We start from the raw sequence: 22,235 nt of genomic DNA, 5'->3' as shown, positions 1-22,235 counted from the left end.
TTCAGTCTCAGAAATTGGTTGCATGTTCTTGCTTCCTTATTCAAGTTGATTGTCTTATATCTAATCTCCTCAGAAATGTCCCTTGAAATATGAATCTTCTGTGGTCGTTTTGACTGGAAAACTGTACTGTATAATGCATATGGCACATATTATATTATTGCATATAAATGCTTATATATACTTATATTGCATATAAATACTTGTGTATATAAATGCCTGCTGCTTTTGCATTCCGTGTAAGTTTTAAAAAAATGACTTGGAAAAAGACTTACATTAAAAGAAAAGTATTTTTCCCCTCTCTTGTAAAGTTACCATTTTGGAGATATGAGGTTTTGTTCTGACAGCAGCGATATATATATATATATATATATATATACCCAATGGACAAAAGTATTGGGACACCTACACATTACATCTACAGGAGCTTTCATGACATCCCATTCTAAATCTATAGGCATTAATATGGAGTTGCTCCACCCGTTGCAGTTAAAACAGCTTCCACTCTTCTGAGATGCTCTCTACACGATACTGGAGTGTGTCTCCAGAAGGGCATTTGTGAGGTTAGACACTGATGTTGGACAAAATGTGTTGGTCTGCTGAAGCATTAAGATTTCTCTTCACTGGAACTAAGGGTTCTAGGCCAACCCCTAAAAAACAACCCCATAGCATCCCTCCTCCACCAAACTTTACAGTTGGCACAATGCAGTCAGGCAGGTAATGTTCTCCTGGCATTCAGCCATCAGACTGCCAGATAGAGAAGCGTGATTCGTCACTCCACAGAATACGTTTCCACTGCTCCAGAGTCCAGTGGCGGCATGCTTCACACCACTCCATCTGACGCTTAGCATTGATCTTATTGCATTTTGATCTTAGGCTTGTGTGTAGCTGCTCGGCCATGGAAACCCATTTCGTGAAGCTCCTAACGTGCAGTTGTTTTGCTGATGTTGCTTCCAGAGGCAGTCTGAATCTCTTTAGTGAGTGATTGAACAGAGGACAGGCACTGTGCACTTCAGCACTCAGCGGCCCCACTCTGTGAGTTTGCGTGATATACAAGCTTTGTAGCTAAGCAGTTGTTGCTCCTAGATGCTTCCATTTCACACCAATAGAACTTAGAGTTAAGGGGTGTCCCAGTACTTTTGTCCATAAAGTGTATATACACACATAAAATACATATGGAATATATTTATGTCCTACATTCAGTTGTTGTATATAAACCTGTGTGTGTGTGTTTGTGTGTGGTTTTCATCCTCAGTAAGCATTGCTCTCAGTTGATGTTGAGGAAACTTGTAAAAACAATAAAGCATTGGTTTGAAGTTGCATGAGCAACAGTAAGAGGCCAGTCAAATAAACAGTTTTTGCTCACTAGCAACGCGGGCAAACAACAGACACGCTGAGTGGAATCTCAGAGGGTGTGGCACAAGAGCATGAGGGATGGAGCTGTGTGTGTGTATAGACTGTCAGACAATTTAGCGATCATTCTTCTGCAGTATGGAATCACAGGTCATTGTGTCATCACAAGTGTTATTCCGATGATTCACTGAGTTACTATGTGTTTTCCTTCTATGTGTGTATGGAGGGGACACAAATAGCTTTGTGTTTACTTTGATTCTCAGGGAAAATACTGTCACCCATGGCTGATGCCCGCTTGAGGCATTCTTTCCTCTATCTCTAATAACTACAACAGTATATTCATAATCAGTGATGTGAGCGAGATCTTGAAGCTGGGTGTGTGTGTATGTGTGTGTGTATGTGTGTGTATGTGTGTGTGTGTGTGTGTGTGTGTTAGAGCTTGACATTTGTCCAGACCTCCTCATCAGATTAGGTTTGGCTGGGTTCAGACATAATTTCACAAATATTTGTTTTTGTCAGGTTGGGTTCTGATTTTATGTTCAGATCTCTCCTCACCTGTCTTTCACCTTTAACAGATTTTGCCCTGCATTTACCCGTGCTTTAGTGTTTCTCACAATATTCTTAATTTGTTGTTGTTCATTACATTTGTTACTTTAAACAGTTTACACTTTGACTAGAGTCGGGTTCAAACGGAATTTTGTCGGACTACAGTCAGTTTCAGAAAGAATTTTTGGGTTAGAATCAGGTTCAGGCAAACTTTTCTTGGGTTACAGTCAAGTTCAGACAGAATTGTATAGGGTTTTAGCCAGTTCTGAGGTTTTGACAGGCTACAGTGAGATTTGGACAGACTTTTGTTGGGCTACACTCAGATTTGGAAAGAATTTTGTTGGGCTACAGTGAGATTTGGACAGACTTTTGTTGGGCTACACTCAGATTTGGAAAGAATTTTGTTGGGCTACAGTGAGATTTGGACAGACTTTTGTTGGGCTACAGTCAGATTTGGACAGACATTTGTTGGGCTACAGTGAGATTTGAACAGACGTTTGTTGCGCTGAAGTCGGATTTGGGCAAAATTTTGTTTGGCTACAGTCGAGTTCAAGCAGAAATTTGTCAGACTGCAATCAGGTTCAGACACAATTTTGTTGGGCTACAGTCGAGTTCAGACAGAATTTTGTCTGTCTACAGTCTGGTTTAGACATTTTGTTGATTTGAGTAGAATTTTGTCAGGCTAGAGTCAGATTTGGGCAAAATTTGGTATGATCACCGTCACATATTGACAATATTTGGTCAAGCTACACTCAGATTTGGACAAAGTTTTGCCAGACTGCAGTCAAGTTTAAAAACAGTTTTGTCAAGCTACAGTTTGGCTCAGACAGAATTTTGTCTGGGTACAATCATATTCAGATACAGTTGGATTTAGACAGAATTTCAAAAGCCAGACTTGATGCTGTAGATCCGATCAGACATAGGCAGAATGTCCACTGGACTAAGCACCAAATTGGTAGGATGCTTCTGCCACCACTGTGGTCAGATCCAGTCTCTCACCCATAGTTGACAGAGTACTGGAGAGCAGTGTGTGACCATGTGACCTAATGACCCCTACACAGAGGGATTCTTCCCTTTTTTCTGTTGTATTATAAAAGTGCAGAGACACACAAAGCACTCTCTGTTCTTCTGTAACCACAGATCACACACCGCAGACACAGCTGTGCGCAGACACACACACACATACACACACACACACACACGTCTCAACTGTACTGTGTGTTTGAACACACAGACACTCTGGTGCTTCACTCTTTATTAAACTCACATTCACCCTGCTTCTCTGTGTGTGCGCTTGCACCTGTCAAGACAAGATAAACAGAAAAGTTCTATAGAAACAAAATTAGGCAGTGAGATTATTGAGGCTCAAAAGCTCTTGAGTTATAATTCCCTTCACAATCCAATGAAACAGTCAGCTGCTACCACTATTGGGTAATGTGTGTGTGGGGGGGGGAGGGGGGTGGTGTTTGTTTGACTGTGTGTATTCACTTTGCTCACGTGAGCTGTCTAGCTGATTGACAGTAAGATTGACCCCCGAACTAAGGATAGGTGTGGTATCTAAACTCACCTTAGTATTCGCTTATTCAATTAGTATTTTCTTGGGGTGTAACGATCCACAAAATTAATTGTAAATAACTTGATTCAGTATGATAGTCATGTCTCAGTGACGTAGTGTGTCTGTGAAGAGTAACTGAAAATGTGCTTTACATCAATGTGTTAGTTTTTATTTCAGATTTCAATTTTAATTGACAAATTAAATGTATCAATTTTTTTCTTTATAGTATCTCAACGTAACACTCCAGCTGCAAGATACTACGTAAGCCCCCGCTACAACCCTAGCCACAAGCTAAGCTATTCACGATGATATATATAATAGTGCAATACGCTGATACTCGCATAAGGTTTGTTTGATGTAAAGTAAATAGTGAATTATCTTGTAAAATATATTTTTGACTGACCATAAAACATGTTGAGACACAAGCGGTTGCCATTAAGCATTTAACTCACATTAAGCAAAATAGTAATATTAAGAGAGCTATTTACGGAAATATTGCAAGCAAAGAAATTATGCAATTTTGAGTTACTGTACTGTAGATAAAATGATAGCATGTTAGATCACATATGCCTAAAAGATGAAAATCACTATATCAACCTATCCCACACAAATCTCTTGCTAGCTGCATGCAATAAACAAAAGTTATTATTGTTTATAATAGTATAAAATATGTTCTTGGAATATTTTACTGGTACTCATTAAAAAATGTGGATATGCAATGCGTTGCTATGCGAAACAAATGTAGCCGTAGAGGAAAGTGCATGAGCACACTGGTAACACCACTCCAGAACACGGCCAGGACACATTCTGGTCCATTTGCAAAGCTAATTAACAGCACAAGATGGATGTTTTCCAGAGTTTTTTTTCTTTTCCATAGAGCTTATGTATCAAGTAGCTTCGGCCCAAAACGCTCCCTCCATGTCCGGGTTCTGACCATTTGTTAACAATTAGTCACAAATAATTTTGGTCATTCGGAATAAGTGGGATTCCACGAGCATGAAGAAAAGCACTGTTCGGAGGGAAAAAAGGGAAATGTGTCCGCAGTGGATTTCTGAAAAGATGGTTATGTGTGGTCAGCGATTCCACCTGAGCTCACACACGCACACAATAATGAATCTGTTTTTGCAAGAATTCATGCTCTGGTAACATTAATAGCCTCTGGCATAGAGTAACAGACAGACGTTATTGAGCAACCTTTGGTGTACATACACATGCGCTTGAGGACATTTGCTAGTCTTTCCTCAGCTGTTGCTTATAGATCCCCAATGCAAAAATCAAGCCAGAAACTTCCATTTAGTGTTTTCTGGCCTGTATAATGTTGTATTAGTATGAGAAACAGACAGGGAACTGGACGGCCAATTGGTCCTCTGTGTGTCTGCTTTGTATATGAACCCGTGTGGGAGGTAGCAGTCAGTCCTGAACACACACAATATTACATGACAGATTTTATAACTGTTTCTGATTTTAAGCAGCTAGAAATTCAACTAACATCAGCCAGTTTATTATCAGAAATGATAATCATAGCTTGTGCTGATCTGCCTGTCAGCTATCAACTGTGACTGATTAAATATGACAGATAATCCTTTATTAGTCGCACAACAAGGGAGATTCACAGTACTACAGCAGCAAAGCGACAGCAAGGCACTCAAGAAAAGAGGGACAAGTATGTTACTTATTACCATATATGTACAATATATATAATACTAAAGATAAAAAAACACTAAGGATAAAAATATGCACTATTTTACACATATTACACATGGAATGGAGAATTGCACATGAGGTATGATTACATTGCACATGGGTATGATGATGAATTCACCTTTTCAACTCATCATTTCTCCTTTAGTGTGTGCATAATGTGACATTTCAAGCTGATTTTAGCTGATTCATTGTTAATTATTTGTTTTGAAATTTACCATTTTTGCTGTTACAAAGTTTAACAGTCAGGCATAAAAGCATGGAAGCCAAAGAAGATCTCCACAAATGAGCACTTCTTTTTATGCTGCAGCAATCTGTTCTTTAAAATGTAAAAAAGTCACTTAAATATTGGTGTTTTATCAGGAGTATTTTAAGCAAAACTGTTCAATCCGCTTAAACTTATTAACGACTGATTTTATCAGTCAATGTATTGCTCGATATATTGCTTGACCCCCCCAAGACAGTGTGCCTGACCTCCTGTCCTACTCACTCACTTTCTCTCTCACTTTTTACCTTCCTCTCTTTCTTTCTCTCTCTCTCACTCTCTGTGAGGTAGAGGTCAATAGAATGAATGTTCTGCTCTTGCTGGGTGGGGATGACTAAGCGCACCTTTGAACTGGACATTCCTGCCTTTTCACGGCCACATGATCCGCTTTGGAATCCTCCCTCTCATCTCCTTAGCACCACTACCTCTAACACACACACATGTATACACACATTCTTGTGTGTTCATGTGGTGGGGGGGTGTTGTCGTCTGTCTGTCTAGCCCAGTGACAACCTTGCTCATGTCTACAAGGGGATTTGATCAAACCAGGATGATAGATGGTATAATGAGCATGTCTATGTGTGTGTGTGCACACACTGCTGTGGAAGTATCTAAACCCTGTGTTGACTTATCAAAGAGACAGAGCTCCTTTCTGAATGAACCTTCTGTAGATGTCCTTGTCCTTGGAAGGTCAGCAGTGTCATGACTTGCTGATTATTGATTTGCACACACGTTTTACTGCAATATGGAGTATTGCTTATTCCAGTACCCTTTAGGAACTTGGTCAGGCACTCCTTGCATGAGCCACAGTAGTGGGTGCTGGAATGTCACTGGTGGTGGACCAGCATCACCCCAGTTAATGCTGCACTTTTATGCCTAGTGCATGGTATATGATGTTATGCTCTATTTTCCTGTCACAGACCAATTTTTGGCCTCAGTGACAACTGCTCACCTTCCAAATCTGTGATAAACCCTGCTCATGCATGCCACGACCACTTGATTGAGGCAAATTACCCCAAATGCGAGCTGTTGCAAATGGCTCAACATGTTCCAGTGTTTTTGAAATTATCAAGTCATTTAGTATAAGCACTTGTACAATGTGTACAAAGAACAAAAATGAACAAAAGAGAGCAAGAGAAGACTGTCAGGGGACAAGGTGGGAACAACAAAAGCAAGGCAAGTTCTATGTAGACCCAAAAAAATGAAACAGAGGCTAGAAGAGCTCTGGCTTGTTTGATGTGATATCTGAAAATGATCACAAACAGGTTGAGGAAGGAAAGAAATGGAGAGATTTCCAAATAAGTGCCGAAACGATTGCAACGGTAGGTTGCTCAGGCTCCATTTTGGTAGTCATGTAATAGACACTTCTCATTTACTTTCATGTGTCAGTGGGACTTGAGGGGTCAGATGGCCAAAGATAGGATTTTAAAAGCTGTGTAGTGTCCACTTGGCCCTTTGCCTAGATTCTTTATTCGTTTTTACAGTTCTGCTATTGACATGGAAAATGAATCTCTCTTCAATCCACCCTGGATCATGCACACTAATGTGTGCTGTAGACAAAGTCCTTTGAGATGAAGCCTCAGTTTGCAACTTGCTTACCTAATCCTTCAACAAGGACTACTAACTTTCAGCAAGTTTCTGTACAAGGAGAACAAAGAGGTCTAAATGAAGAGCTTGAATAGCATAGAGGCAAGTTAAAGAAAGGAGGCAGTGAATACTTGGAGTCTTCCATCGGGACTTGAGCCTCTGTGTGATTTAGTCCATCGTTGGGGTGTAGATCAGTTCCTTCAGCCTCTCCCCACATAAAGTCCCTTTTGTTTCCGTCCTCGATTGAAATATTTCCTGCCCTTTTTTCCTCTCTCTCTCCCTCGTTTAAGAGGGCCGTGTGGTTTATAACGTGTCTTTGGCACAGGCAGGCCGACAGACTGCCGTAGCAGCCATGACCAAAAACAGAAATCGGCTGTCTGGCCAGAAAAAAGTAACATTTTCTTAGCTCTCCCAGCACTTGGGCGATTGGTCAAGTGATGATATCTGTGTTTTATGAAGTGCTCATGGTAATTATTGAAGCAAACGTTGGGACGTTCCATTGTGAAGGATGATGGGAGACTGTGGGAAAAGGCAGAATCAAACATAGCAGAAACTTAACTTATCTGTGTGATGACTCACTGACTCTAATGTGATAGGTCAGAATCTGTCATTAACACCCAGACATGTTTAACTACTTAACTTTCAGGCCTCTTGACTAGGTGCTCATCCTTGACTTCATATTGTGTTTGCAAAATGCTTGTTTTTTTCTGGAGACAGTTTAACTCTATAGAAGTTACTTATTAATTACATAGTTCAGTAATTGCATTTACATTCTTTAAAAATGTAAAATAGGCCTTCAGTGAGTTAAACTGCAGACAGTCTAAGAGAGTTCATGCGCATCATGTATAATAAATCAACAAGAATTGTCAAAATTCCAAACTTCCAAAGTTCTTCCAGTCCCTTTCAGTGACATTTCATAGGACTTTATGGATCCTGGAGGCTCAGAGCTTGACATGCAAGTTGTAGTGTTACTATGCTTATGCATCCTCCTATTGAGAGCTGGAAGCTGACAGTTTGAGAAAGAGCTTATTTCTCTGGGGAACTTGAAGACTTTGCCCAGGCATGGGCAGGTGTTCTTAAAAAACATCCAGCAGCCTAGGGGGATCACAAAGACAGAATAAGGAGGACAAAAGAGAAAGGGCGAGCATGGGAGTAGGCCAGAAAAGCCCTTCTCGAATCGTCTTGAACATTTGCTGCTTAACAATTTGCATTTTTTACCCTGAGAGACAGGGAGGGGGAAAAGTCTAGCCATTCACTTGTAACAGTGCAACCTGATGGAATAGCTTAGCTAGGCTGTGAGTTTTGGGAAAAGATAACAGAACAAGAGAACATTGTGGCAAAAAAGGCTACATCATCTGCAATGTGAGGAAAATTCAACTCTAAAACCTTAACATTGAACATTAGGAAAATGTATTTAATCTTTATCGAATCTTTATCACCCAGCTCTAGATGAGATTTATTATTGCGGAAGGCTGGCTTGTGTAATAATGGAAGTGGAAAGATCCGAACCTCATAAAAGCGTGGGTGAACCGCCTTTTTCATACACCCACTGGGCAGAAGAGAAAAGGACGCTATTAAAACACAGGCTGACCCTGTGAGGTCACCATGGCCTGCAGTGACCAGCCAAAGCACAGAGGAAACCAGCGCCTGAGGAAAAGGCCAGAATAATTTTAAGAAATGATTAAAATAGTCTGTGAACGTTCCGTTTCAGCTCGCAGCACCTGTTTGAGGTTTCTGGAGGGGACTGAAGAATGTGCAGGAATATGAGAACAAGGGGGCAAAAAATGATGTTTTTGTAAACACAGGCATGCATATTTTTGGTCTTCTATGTGCTGGTGGTTGGATTTCTGTGAAACTAGCAGCTCGGTGGTTGAGAGGGGTCGTGGGTGCCAGTGTGGAGGAGCAAAGTGGTGAAACCCATTTGGATTCCTCCAGCTTTTTTCAAACACGCTGCCTCCCTCGCCGCAACAAACGAAGCCTGTGGCTCGCCAGAGACACGGTGCTTCAGCTTAACACTGCACAAATCCAGCATGTGTGTTTTTGGGCCTTGTATGTTTGTGTATGAGTGTGTGTGGTGTCTTTATACATTTGCTTGTGTGTGTATTCAGGGGCACTTGTGCTTTTAAGTGTGTCTCACAGTGTGTGTGTGTTCTTGTGTGAATACACAGATTTTATGTGTGTGTGTGTGTGTGTGTGTGTGTGTGTGTGTGTGTGTGTGCGCATGAGGCCTACCACTTAAATTGTTTCTCTTAGATGTGGTTCAGCTCTGTGTGGGCAGAATGCAGACTTTGCAAGTTGTTTGAGACAGTCTGCAGAACCAGAGTTGTGTGTTTGTGTGTGTGTGTGTGAGTGAGTGAGTGAGTGTGTGAAGGAGAGAAGTTTTGTACCAGGGCGTAGACAAGAAGAGAGAAAATATCTCCACTGACCACGGGAATGATCACACTTGCACCACACCCCTGAGTTCCTCAGCGCTAGGCTTCCTTTCAGCTCTCTCTCTTTCCCTCTCTCTCTCTCTCTCTCTCTCTCACTCTCTTTCTTTCTTCCTGCTTTTGAGGTTGTGCAGTAGTAAGGAATTGATCTATGCTCCGCCCATACATGCATTCTTTTGTAGCAATGACTGTTGAAAAAACTTTATGGAACGTTAGCAAAAATTAGAAATGGTCGTGCAGAAACTGTAACTTAGTTTTTGTCAAAATACTAGTAATTTCAAAGATAACACATTTATACGATAAATAATCAATATTTTACATATTATTACAATAATAAGTTTTTTTTAAAAAGCCGTTAAAAACAACTGTAGCAAAACAACCACCTTAAAGCCCAGCTGCTCGCATGCTGTTGCTGTGACTGCGACTGTAGCCCTCTCGTTCAAATACTTTATACTAAATACAATAATTTGTATTTGGAAAGTTCCATTGATGCCTCTCTTGATAAAGGCTACTTACTGCCACTGTAATGCCATGAATTTATCACTGAGTATCTGTGGGTATTTACGAGGCCTGATGCAGTGATATCAGTAATGTTAGCACTGGTGGGTGCCTTCGGAACTCCATACTGGTCAGTGCTCACTGGAGAATTGGGGATAAATGAACACCCTGTAAATTAACAAAAGCTACAGCAAAGTGGAAAGCTCCAGTCCCCTTCAAAACACGGCATAACACAGCAGTATGTAAGTTGATATATGCAGCAACTGTTTCTTTCACTAAATGTTGGCCATGAAAGTTGGAAGGTGCATTCACCCCATTTTGATGTTTACCCTGCATTCATGTGATTTTTTTTTTTTTTATTCAGGATGAAGTTGAATTATTGAAGGTAATAAATACATTCTGATGAAGCATATTTTGTCCACTCATAACAGTAACGCTGCTTTTTAAGTGGAAAACAAATGTTTCTTTAGGTTTTTAGGGATAAACATCTGATTGGTAGAACAAGCAGAAAGATGACCATCTTAGCTGTTTCAGTGTTACTGGCTAGCTAATACTGTAGCCTACACTACAAGCTACTGTAGCAGGGCTGAAGTTACTCTGAAGAGTAAATGGGACAAACATGAACAAACACAAATGTTTGGTTGGTGTGTCATACCCATGTTTGATTGTTGAAAGAGAATGTTCTCTTCCAGTTCCCTCATTTTCCTGGTAGGTTTACTTTTTCTGGACTTTCCAAGGACAAGTGCAAACATTGGAATGTTCATTTTTGTTCGTGTTTATCCCATCTGTGTTCTTTGGCCTTAAGCGATTCGCAGACAATATTTTTCTTATCATACTTGCCATGAATACATCTCAACCAATTAGAAATGTATTCCCAAAAACCTGGATTACATGACAAAACACTCACACTCACACACATTTTCTAAGCCGCTTATCCTTCTGGGTTGCGGGGGGAGCTGGAGCACACCCCAGTGGTCATTGGGTGGAAGGCAGGAAACACCCTGGATAGGTTGCCAGTCCATCGCAGGGCATGACAAAACACTTCACCTGATATAAAAGTATGGCTTTTCACATGCATATAAAATAAATATAATAACGCACTCTGTATTTAGGCATTTTACAAAAGCTTGTGCTCCACCGTTTCTCATTAGCCTAAATGGGATTGTTATGTTCTCTAAAGCTTGACAAACCTTGTAACAATTGCTATGATAGAACACATTTGTGGGTGGAGCATAAATAGTTTAATTCTATTAATTTTAATTTTACTTACGGTCAACTGCCAAGAAATACAACCAAACTCTTTAATACACAATCTTTTCTTTTTACTTATTTACATAAATATGTCTTGAAGGTGTGTGAATCTGTGCGCTAAAGGATCTCTTCAAGTTAATTACCCAGTGGTAAGAAGCTGTCAGTGGACTATGTAGATGGATCAGCATGACTGGCCTCCTCTGCCCCCATGCCTGCATTCCATGGTCAGAAATAGTATTAAGAAACCAAATCAGCACAACAACCCAGCCATGGTCTCTCTCTCCCTATGTCTCTGTCTCTCGCCTGTTTCCTCCCTCCATCCTATCCACCCCCCAGTCTGCCCAAACACGCAAACCACGACCCGTCTGGTTTGGCGCGCGCTGTCTTGAGCTCCTATCTGCCGAGAATTCAGCCTCAGCCCCGCCCGCTCAATCAACAAGCGTATCCGGCAGATTGACCAATAAAACCGGGAATTTTTCCCAAATGGCTTTGTAGACACATTTGATGGTCAGCAAAAGGACATTCATTTAGTCATGCTTACAAACGTGCTCATTCTCATGCCAGCAGATCTGATGTGCTGTGCTGATGAATGTCAAGCTTACGACTTTAGACAGGGCAGTTTAGGACCAATGAATGATGGGATATGAAGCGCAATATGTGATAAGACTTAACAGTGTCCATTATGTGAAACATCCTAAAAGCCACACTCTGCACTTTTTTGTTTACCTCCACTTCACTGCATATAAACATTTCCTGTTGGAGAGGATTCACAGGAGATGCCTTGAGAGCTCGGAGAAAGTTTCTTCCGTTTCTTCCCATTTTATGAGCCAATACATGTAGGTTTTTCATTCTGTTTACAAACAACGACAGTGTAAACAAAGCAATTAGAACTTCTAAACATGTTTCATCAGCTTCCTATTGGTGGTTGCATCTAGAGCTCTCTCTATGAATTTAATGACTGTTTGGATTCTTGCAGTGTGCTACATGTTCAAGCACTTCCTTTAGCTTTATAAGCAAATTAGCTGACTGATATATTGTTCTAAAATCACAGAATGCATCTTTTGAAAAAGATTTGCTTATAATAATAGATATACTGGTAAAAGTATTGGAGATGCACATGGATATCGACTGTAACTGTGGTGTTTATCCATTCAGCAATGAGATGCATGGAAAATAAACATCTATGGCCAACTCTGAAGAGAATCTGTGCATCAAAGTTTCTGCTTTCTGCAGTGTCTTCTTGTCATACTCTTCATTATGCCCCTCTTGTCTCCAACCTTGGTTATTCCACTCACTTTCTCAGGTCTTTAGTGGTCATGTCATGGTCATTCTCTCTTCCTTTGTGAGTGTCCACCTTTTTTTCAGCATTAATGCATTATTGGCCTTTGAAATCTTGGAAAGTCAACAAGCATCCATTATTTCTGAATGGTGCGTTTCTTGCCTCTTGTCATGGGAATGCTGTGCTCTTTGTACGTGTGCATGTGTTTGTGTGTCCACTTTTATTTAGCTGCCATGTTGGAGCTCATTGCTGAATGAGAAGCGGAGGTAGCGTAGCTTGAGAAGTCCCAGACATGAGTGACTCAGACGCCAGTGATTGATTTGAGACTGTATTACTTCCTTACTACCACTCCACTGCAGTTACATGCACCAGATCTATATTACTGCATCTGCTGCATGTGCTATTGCATCCTACTGTAACATCTCAAATTACCATAGATACCCTACTGTACCCTGCATTCACCAGCTCTTCAATCAGACCTTCAGAACTCTCTGCCTGGTTCATGTCATTTTCCTGTCAAGCTGTTTTTCATGTACAGTAAAAACTTAATGGCACTTCGGCCCTAGGCAGTACTTAGGTTTTTGCCACAAAATTTAAATATTGGAGATTTTGGAGGGGGAAAAGAGGGAATTCCATCCATTTCTGTAACAGATCTATCTGGAAATAACGCACACACTGTGTGGTCTGATGTAGCTTAGCTGTGTATTTCTTCCTGTGGGGTAGTACAGTGTTTGAGTAATTTGAGCATGACAGTATACTTTTAGCTGGTCACCTTACTCAAGGTGTCCATATCTGTATCGGTTAAAAAAAAGTAGTATCATGCCATCTCTAAACATGGCAGAAAATGTAAAGAATAGTTTTCTGTCCTCACAGAACAATACACAGACAAAAACTTTCTGCACTTTGAGCAATGATTATTTTAAACTGTGAAGTTTTTTATTTTATTGCTGGCAATAACTGTGAATTCTAATGGTTAAAGCTTGCCACATTTTAGTGGTACTCAACTTTGAATTGACCTCTAGCACAGATGAAGGTCTATGGCTTCTAATGTTCTCATGCCCTCATGTTGCCCAGAAGCCTTGTCCCACTGGGAAGACTGTTCACTGCTGGATAATCTGGGGCACGTCAGGAGTAGAGGTCATTGTGAAGTTGATGGTTAAAGGGAGTGTGGATGCGGTTCTCTGAGAGAGTGTAAATAGTGTCAGTTAATGATTGTCCTACCTCTTTAAACACGCCCATTGCCTGTGTTTGTTACATACACTCACAGATCACATAATTGCAGTGAGATGTTTGCTCAGTGTGCACTAAGATGTACCACTGACGAGCCCTTCTGCCCCACAAGTACATCTGCGTAATCATAATAAGTCAGTTACTTGAGCTCCTTATGTCAAAGCACTGAGGTAAATTTCGATTATTCACCTAGATCTGATCTTTCTGCCTGGACACTTCAGACCCATTTGTAAGTGACCAATATCTGTTATCAGTGAACAGAACTATGCTCTGAAATGACCCGCAAGGGACTCCTAAAGCTACATTCATCAAGCTCTGTAGAACAATTAAATTGTAAGTCACACTGGATAAAAGTGTTTTTTCGGTGCATAAACATAAATCCAATCCAATCTAGCAGGATATATGAAAGTAGCACAAATCTAACTTGGGAAAAAATTGCATTCACACTACTTAAAAAAATGCAATCTGTTTATCACTTCTTTACCTCTGCTTGTGTGTGAAATTTGGGATTGAATTGGGCCACATTCACATTACAGTCATTGTAAGGGCCAGCGCAGACATGACACCTCCTCACTGTGCATGGCACCCGTTCCCATGGTTTCCACTTTTAGCTTGTAGCTGGTTGAAGTGGTTCTGAAGCACATACATACACACACACACCGGCCAGCGAAGCTGCTGTATTTATAAAACAGTGGGAAAAGCACTGAAGCCTCCCGCATTGAGGCAGTCCGGAGGGCCATGCAGGCGCGCTGTGTGTGTGCGTGTGTGTTTTGACTATGGCCTTCTGAGTTTCTGTGGGGCCTTTGGCCCACGCTCACACACACCCGGCCAAGCGGAAAATCAGCTCTTTGAAACAGCGATATGCACATTGTCCTCAGCCGCTGTTATCAACCTGTTTACTGCCGGCCTTCTTTCTGCATGTACTGATGCCGGTGCCTGAGGAGCTATCGCTGCACTGCAAAAGACTCACATAATCAACTTTACCAGGCCAGTGCCACTTTAAAGCCAAAGCATTTTGTGAATGTGAGGTGACACAGGACACAGGGCTGATAATGCGTGTCACCTAAGTTCCATCTAGGGACTGGCAGATACACACTCGCTGGAAGGTGTGTTTAGTCTGCATGGGGTTGTTGTTTGTCTCTACGAGGCTGTATTGTTTTCCACATCATTGTTTTTTACATTCTGGTCATTTTCAACACTCTTAAAATTACAGGTTTCTAAATGGTCCTTGGTTTGGATGTGTGTTTGTAGGAAAAACCTTTACATTATGTCTAGGTTCTTTAAAATGTATAATGATTTTTCACACACACATCTCATTTGCAAAAATGAAACAATGCATTGAAAGATCATTTCGACTTTACACAAGCAGACTAAAAAAATCTCTGGTTAAACATAAGCATAGTGTAGACTTTCAGTACTAGTGTATTCACGTGTGAAAGATAGAAAGTTTTTTAGTCAGCTTTGCATGTCCTGTGTGTAAATATGTAACTGTAAAAGATCTGAGGGTGTGTGCGGTTGGTGATTGGCGTTGGCTCTTTTGCTGGATCAGGAATGGAAACACAGTTCCTGAAGCTGCGCTTTTACACACAATAAGCTACGGCTTTTATATAGACTGCAGCTTTATTGCTGCTTTTGCCCTCAGATCACACATGTCCTTTTGCTGTGCTGGCCCATGTGGTTTTTTCATGAGTCTCTCTATTGTTTTTATTTATTTATGTCTCATTGTCTCTCGTTTTGGTTTGGTGGCTACATGGGAACTCATTTGTGTTTTGAGGTTTCCATGACATGGGATCACATATAAGTTCACTCATTATATGGATGTAAAATTGTATTTGCGGTACAACTACCAAACTTTATCTAGCACTGCGTTAAGACACTAGTTTAGCCAGAAATCAAACAAACACAAATTTTCCCCCTGGAGGTATGAGACAAAATGGTTAAAAAGAAGACAAACATTTTGACAGAAAAAATAGATAATTTTAATAGTAGTGAAAATGAGAAATAGTGATTAAAAACGCTGTTTGTTTACATCAGTCAGCTGTGCTGGACAAAGCAGACGCATTCAGGCAGTTTGAGCAGCAGTTGACCATGTGGATCTATTTCTCGGATTCTGCAGGGACATTATAATGACTATTTATGTTGAATATTTAGAGGGGATAGAACATCCAAGAAGTTTGATACCACTTGAAAACATGACATTCCATTTAGAGAACACAGCAAAACAACAGAAGCAAAAGCTCACTGATGCCATCTGTAGCCACAATTTTCGAAAAGATAAAAAATCACAAACGACAGAGTGAAAGTACAAAGTAAAACTAAAAAATAATAGAATTCATTGCCTCAGTTGACCAACCGTTGTTGATGCTGTAATGATTTTAATAAGTTTATTTTATGTAAACTGTTTTTATTTATTGTCAGCTCTTGGTTTTGGTTTTTGGCCAAGTGTCATTTCAGTACATCACTACTACTAGCATTGTGCAAACTAGTCCGTAGTCTTCTAGGAAAACACAGGCTTCTTCATTTGCATGTTAATAAGTGATAGTGATCGTCGGGACTAGATGGCCCTGTCCTCACCTTATCACTGAGCCCATCAGCTGTTGAGAGGGATCTAAGAGTGTGTGAGTGAGCATGTTTCTTTTGTTATGCGTCAGGTGCTGTAGTCACTCTCTGTCAGTCACAGCAGACTGCAGAAATTTCTGTCAGAGTCAGATACACACGTATTTCTGTTCAGAAGTTTGGAATTAATCGTCATATTAATACTTTTTTGCTATTTTATTCAATAATAATGTTTTAAAAGTTTTGTTAAATATGGTATTTAGATCTTTAAGTTTTATTAAAATTTTTGGAACACCAAAAAGTTACTAAATGCTAAATAATATACTGTAATAATCATTTGATATTTATTTCTTGGTACCTTACCTGCGTCATGATTTTATTACCACTTTTCAAATGGGAGGTATGCTGTATATTTTATTTTATTTATTTATCAATGTTATGTAGCTTTCTCAATTACTATGAAATCATCTGCAGCTCTGGTCATCATTCTGGACATGTCTAAAATTTCTACAAATTTGAAACCAACAAAGCTGCACAGTAAATGATATTACAAAAATTTTGGAACACTAGGTTAAATGACGTTTTAATTTTATATGTAAAAATGTTCAATTTGTTAACACACTGGAAAAAAACGCAGCTTGTGTAAAAGTTTTCCAGTATGTTTTAGATTTATATCGTTGAAATCAGTGATTCCAAATTTTGAAGAGTAGTGTACATAAGCACAGTAATATTATTATGCCTCCTCATCTCCTACGGCACTAGATAGCACTGACCCATATACCCCCCAAAGAGCCCCCATAACCCTACAGAGACAAGCCTCAATCCTCCCACCTGCGCGCTTGGCGCCTCTGGTCCCGGAGATAACCCCTCGCCCCTCACCCCCTCGCCCTCTCTCTGGACCCCAGAAGGAGTGATCTAGGATGCGAGAGAGAAAGACTGACACAGACAGAGAGAGAGAGTGTCGATGGCTCAGACTAACAGCCTGTCCCACAGGAGCTGGCAGCAGACACTGGCCTAATTAGGCTACAGCCCTACTGCAGTCCCAGACAGACAACTGCACCCTACATGCTCTCGAAACACGTGTGTGAATGAGTTCGGGTGCACACTGATAAACGTATGTTTATCAAAGGCGTGGAGTTTTATATGTATATGCTTCTATGTAGGTGTATATACATGTTAGAATAATACCTCTATGCGTCTGTACAGTAGTTAAACTTCCACATCTCAATGTTATCTCTGACCTCTAAATGTAGCTGCCGGACTTCACCTGATAACAAGTCCTGAGTGGAAATTATTCACCTCACTGCTCAAAGTCATTGTGGTCAAAAGAAAACTACAAAACTCATTTGAAAACACAAACTGGCTTTTAAACTGTGTAAACATTTCAGGATGAATGGACCAATTGATATTTGAGAAAAAGCTACCCCGTTTTTTTTTAGTCTGATTAACAGATGTTAAGGAGGAATTCCGCAGATTTTTCAACAAGTTTCCTAATTTAAGTCTTTAAGATGTAAAAAGGTCATTTAGAGTTGTTTGATATGAATAGAGAAACTTATTATTCCCAGTGTTGGTGATAGGAACCAGATGTCTGAAGAGTTTAATGTCTCTAAAAGCTTCTTCACAGTTATTAAACAAAATGGTTACGAATACGCTGCCTGACGTTGTCGTCATTGTTTTACAATAGTTTTGAGATAAAGTTTTGCCCTAAAACATATTTTTGCAGGATGTTGTGAGGCAAAGTAGTACCCAGAGAAAACTTTGTTTCAGATTTATTTGCATTTTACTGGTGTCAACATTGCATAGAAATGCATCTTAATGATTGATTTATGTAGAAATGTTGAAAAATCGGTAGAATTTAACTAAGAATTTTTTTTTTCTTCTACCAAATTACCATTTTGGAGATATGAAGTTTTCCTCTTACAACGACAATGTATCAGTTGTGGAAAGATGTTTACATTCAATGCTTTGTTTGTTTCTTACACAGAATCATCCAAAGAGAAGAAAGAGAAGGATTCTGGGAAAGACAGCAAGAAAGACTTGAAAGAGCCAACCAAGGAGAAAGAGTCAAAGAAGGACTCGTCCAAGGACTCCAAAGAGTCGTCGAAAGAGTCTTCAAAGGAATCATCCAAAGAGTCAAAGAAAGAGAAGAAAGAGTCGAGCAAGGAGAAAGAGGCTGCAGCGGAGCCAGGGAAAGAGAAGACAAAGGTGTCCAAAAAGCCTTCAGTCAAGGTCAAAGAGAAAAAGAAAGAGTCTGAGGCAGGGGACGGCTGACCAGATGCAATACAAATACACATAGACACCCCATAGTGTTTTGGTGGCTTTTTACATTTCCTGCCCTGATATCTTATCTAGGCAGCTTGTTCGTGCATGTGTGCATTTGTGCTCTAGTGTACAGGATGTAGGTAGATGTTAGCTGTACACTCTTAAAACTAAAAAGGTGCCAGAAAAGGTTCTTTGGGGCGACACTACAGATCAGCTGTTTTTGACTCTGGTCCTGGAGGACTGGTGTCCAGGACAGATTATTTATTTTATTTTAGGATATTTTTTTCTCAGACACATGAGATTCAACTCATCTGTTAATTGCCAGGTTAAGTAGGTGTTTTCTGAGTAGGGCAGTTACTAAACACAGTGGTTAAAAACCCTTGCAATAGAAGAACCACTTGTGGCTCCCTACATATTCTCTACTTAATGTAAAATTATAATGTACATAATGTATATTATAATTACATAATGTAAAACTAGAACAACTAAATGTTTTTCATCCATGCCAGAGAACCATTTAGGAACCTTTATTTTTAAGAGCGTAGTTAGTTTGTTGTTTATGACAGTGAGAGAACAGCTAGTGTACATTAGCGTACCTAGTGTACCATGTCTGGCTGCATTTGTCCAATGCCAGGGAAATCATGCAACGGAAGCACGTGTTACACTGTGAACCTTCCCCTCCATGAGGGAAACTGGAGCAAGTAGGAACCTTTATTTTTGGATGGGGGTTTATTTTTATTTAAGACAGTGCAGTCTGGCAGTGCGGCCTGCAGCGAGTCCAGCCCCAATCCCACAGTGCTAACCAAGCCACCCACGCAGGGTCAGCGTGACGTCTGCCATAGTATGTATGTGTCTCTCTATCTCTCTCTCTCTCTCTCTTTCGTTCACCCCCTCGTAGGCACCACGCCCCACGAAGCCACCTCCCCCCCCATCTCCAAGAATAACCTGCTTCCAGCCCGCCAGCTAGCCTGGGTCCACCGAGGCCACTCTCCACCATCACCACTCTGTCTCTACTTCCATCTGTCTGTCTCTCTCTCCCTCTGTGTCTGTTGCCCACTCTACAGTTCAAAAGTTTAGAATCACTTATCATATTAATGTCATTGTTTTTTATATTCGATCCTAGGGTTGTAACAATGCATCCTGACTGTAAATATACTGTAATTATCTATTTGCAGTAGCTTTTTGTTAAATTATATATCTCAACATTTGGTAATGAATTTTGAAATACATTCTGCATGTCAATTTTTATTATAACTGCACTGTCAATGTTATACAGCTTTCAGAATCATCTACTTTCTTTCTTAATTTCTTAATTTGTACAGCTTCCTACTTATTTTTTGAATTGTGAATTTGCACAGGATACGATATTAGAATCATTTTATACATGCATTTGCAACCAAAGTGGTTTTATATTATTAGAAAAAGTGATTCCAAACTTTTGACGCCAGTGTACGTATGCATATAATGTTTCTATCTCCCTCTCTCCTTTATTCTATCAGTCAGTCATATACACATACAGCATACAGACAGGCAAGAGAAGCTGTCTGTCGGTCTTCAGAGACCATAGACATTTAGTCAGCATATGTGGTGCACCAAGCTAAGCAGTGACAGTCCCACGCATGTGGCTGATAGTTTACATGCTGTTTGCATCTCCGTCTGTCTTTCCATGTGTAATGTAGGTTCAGATGTGTTTCAGTCTAAGTGTTGTCTTTTGTGTCTGATAAATTATGCTGAACATCTGTGTATTTTCTTCTTTGTAATTTTGCATCATAGCAAGCAGATTTGATTCAAGATCTTAGTGAAAGGTGCAAGTATGATTTATTTGATGTACTTCACTTTCAACTTATCCACCAGCCCGACCCCCTGTGTTTAGATCATTTGGCACATTTGATGTCCATTATGTTGTTTCTTAGTGATATCAGTGCACAGCCTCTATACAGCATCCGAATGTTCAGAATAGAGCGTAGTGCAGAAAGACCATCCTGGAGAAAGTACCAAACCATGAATTTTGAATGTTGTTTTTTTAAATGATTATACTCTAGAGCTTATTCAGAATCTTGATACTCTTACATAACTGGTATTTACAAACTGCAAAATATTATGTTTAAGAAGAAATCATTTTTTTCATCTACTTTGTGTAACAATTTTGGGCAAACTAGTGAGGCGGATGCACTATATGTCCGAAGGTCTGTAGACACCCTCTCATTCAGTGTTTCTTTTGAAATCAAGAGTAACAATTAGAACAGAGTTTGCTCCCACCCTGTGCTGCAGTAACAGCCTTTACTCTTGTGGGAAGGCTTTATACTAGATGTTGGAACATGGTTGTGAGGATTTGATTGCATTAAGCTACAAGAGCATTAGTGAGGTCAGGTACTGATGTCGGATGACTAGATCTGGATCACTCCAACTTATCCCAAATGGAGCTCATCACTCTGGAAAATGCAGTTCCACTGCTCTACTGGCCAATGCGGGTGGGGGGGCTTTATACTCACTCCTCTAGCCATTTCTTGCCATTGGGCTCATGTGCAGTTGCTCCCTTCTGTTGGCTGTGCTTTTCTATGGAGATTATAAAAGCTGTGTGCATGAAATTGAGCACCTGTATTAATAGGTGCACCATAAAGTAGCTGAATTCACCAATTAGAAGTGGTGTCTGGATACATTTGGTCATATAGTGTAGATAGTGCCAGAGTTGTTTTAGAGAGTCACTAAGAATAAATGATTTGATTACAGCTTTTTAAATGAATGTTTTGTATTATTTTTATAGTAGCTTTTGATAGCCAAAATGGAGTACATAATTATGTCCAGTGTGGTTGTGTAATAAACTGGCTGAATATTACAGCGTAATGATATCAGGTGGTCTTTATTAGACACTGATCCATGTACATCTGTATACAAGGTACCCAAACCATTCCGAACTACCTTAGCAAGTCTGGTTGTCCTGTTATCATGATCATGGTTGTTTTATAAGGCTGCCATAAAGATAAATAAAGGAATCAAATCCCGATATCCTCATCTCACTCATTTGTTTTGAACTCCCCACAGAAGTAAAGCATATTACAACTATTAAGGAACAAAGCCTACATGCTTAGAAAAACTACAGTGGGTTCAAGATTGGTTTCTGACGATACTACAGGGCAGGGGTTTAAAAGCAACACTAAAGGTTTAAAGAGAACCACTTTATAATAGGTTTATTAACAAAGAAAATGGGGCTGATTAAATGTGGGACACAAATAGTGTAAAACTTGCTGATTCATCATTAGTTTACCTTCTGCGGATTCTCCTGCAGAATTTTGATGCGGGTCTGATCAGACCCACCTGATTCCTCAATTCAGATGCTCCTGATTTTATTGGTCAGCTCAGTCAGTTGTGTTAAATAAGGAAATTCTAGCGACTGTTGTCAACAAAGGCCGTGAAGTGTTTTCCATGTATTACATTAGATTAATATGAGTGCATAACAACACACTAAAAGAATATTATTATTATTAGAGTTGTTCACTTATAGAGTACTCCAGAAAACCTTCAAAAAACATATAGTATTTTGTAGGGCATTGCGATACTCACTTAACTGTGAAAGGTTTTATGAAACATTTGATAATAACTGCTTCTATTTTTGGCCTGTAGTGTAAATCTTGTAAAGTGATGAGTACACAGCGGGGAGAGTGTGGCTGCTGTAGAAGCTCATGAAAAAGATCACAGCAGCAGGCACAGCCGCTGCCCCCTAAGTCT

At 40.0% G+C, this 22,235-nt stretch overlaps 1 protein-coding gene across 1 annotated transcript in view; it reads left to right on the top strand.

The window, feature by feature from the left end:
• bbs9 (Bardet-Biedl syndrome 9) overlaps nt 1–21,510 on the top strand; it is a 230,088-nt gene extending 208,578 nt beyond the window's left edge. Inside the window, exon 23 of the mRNA XM_036556544.1 lies at nt 18,232–21,510. Within this exon, the coding sequence (XP_036412437.1) occupies nt 18,232–18,518 (287 nt within the window). The 3' untranslated portion in view covers nt 18,519–21,510. The remainder of the gene's footprint in view (nt 1–18,231) is intronic.
• Nucleotides 21,511–22,235: the final 725 nt, after the last annotated feature.

This window comes from Colossoma macropomum, unplaced genomic scaffold (genome assembly GCF_904425465.1).
Source record: "Colossoma macropomum unplaced genomic scaffold, Colossoma_macropomum, whole genome shotgun sequence".
Lineage (NCBI taxonomy): Eukaryota > Metazoa > Chordata > Actinopteri > Characiformes > Serrasalmidae > Colossoma > Colossoma macropomum.
This window is presented reverse-complemented; position numbering and strand designations above follow the sequence as displayed.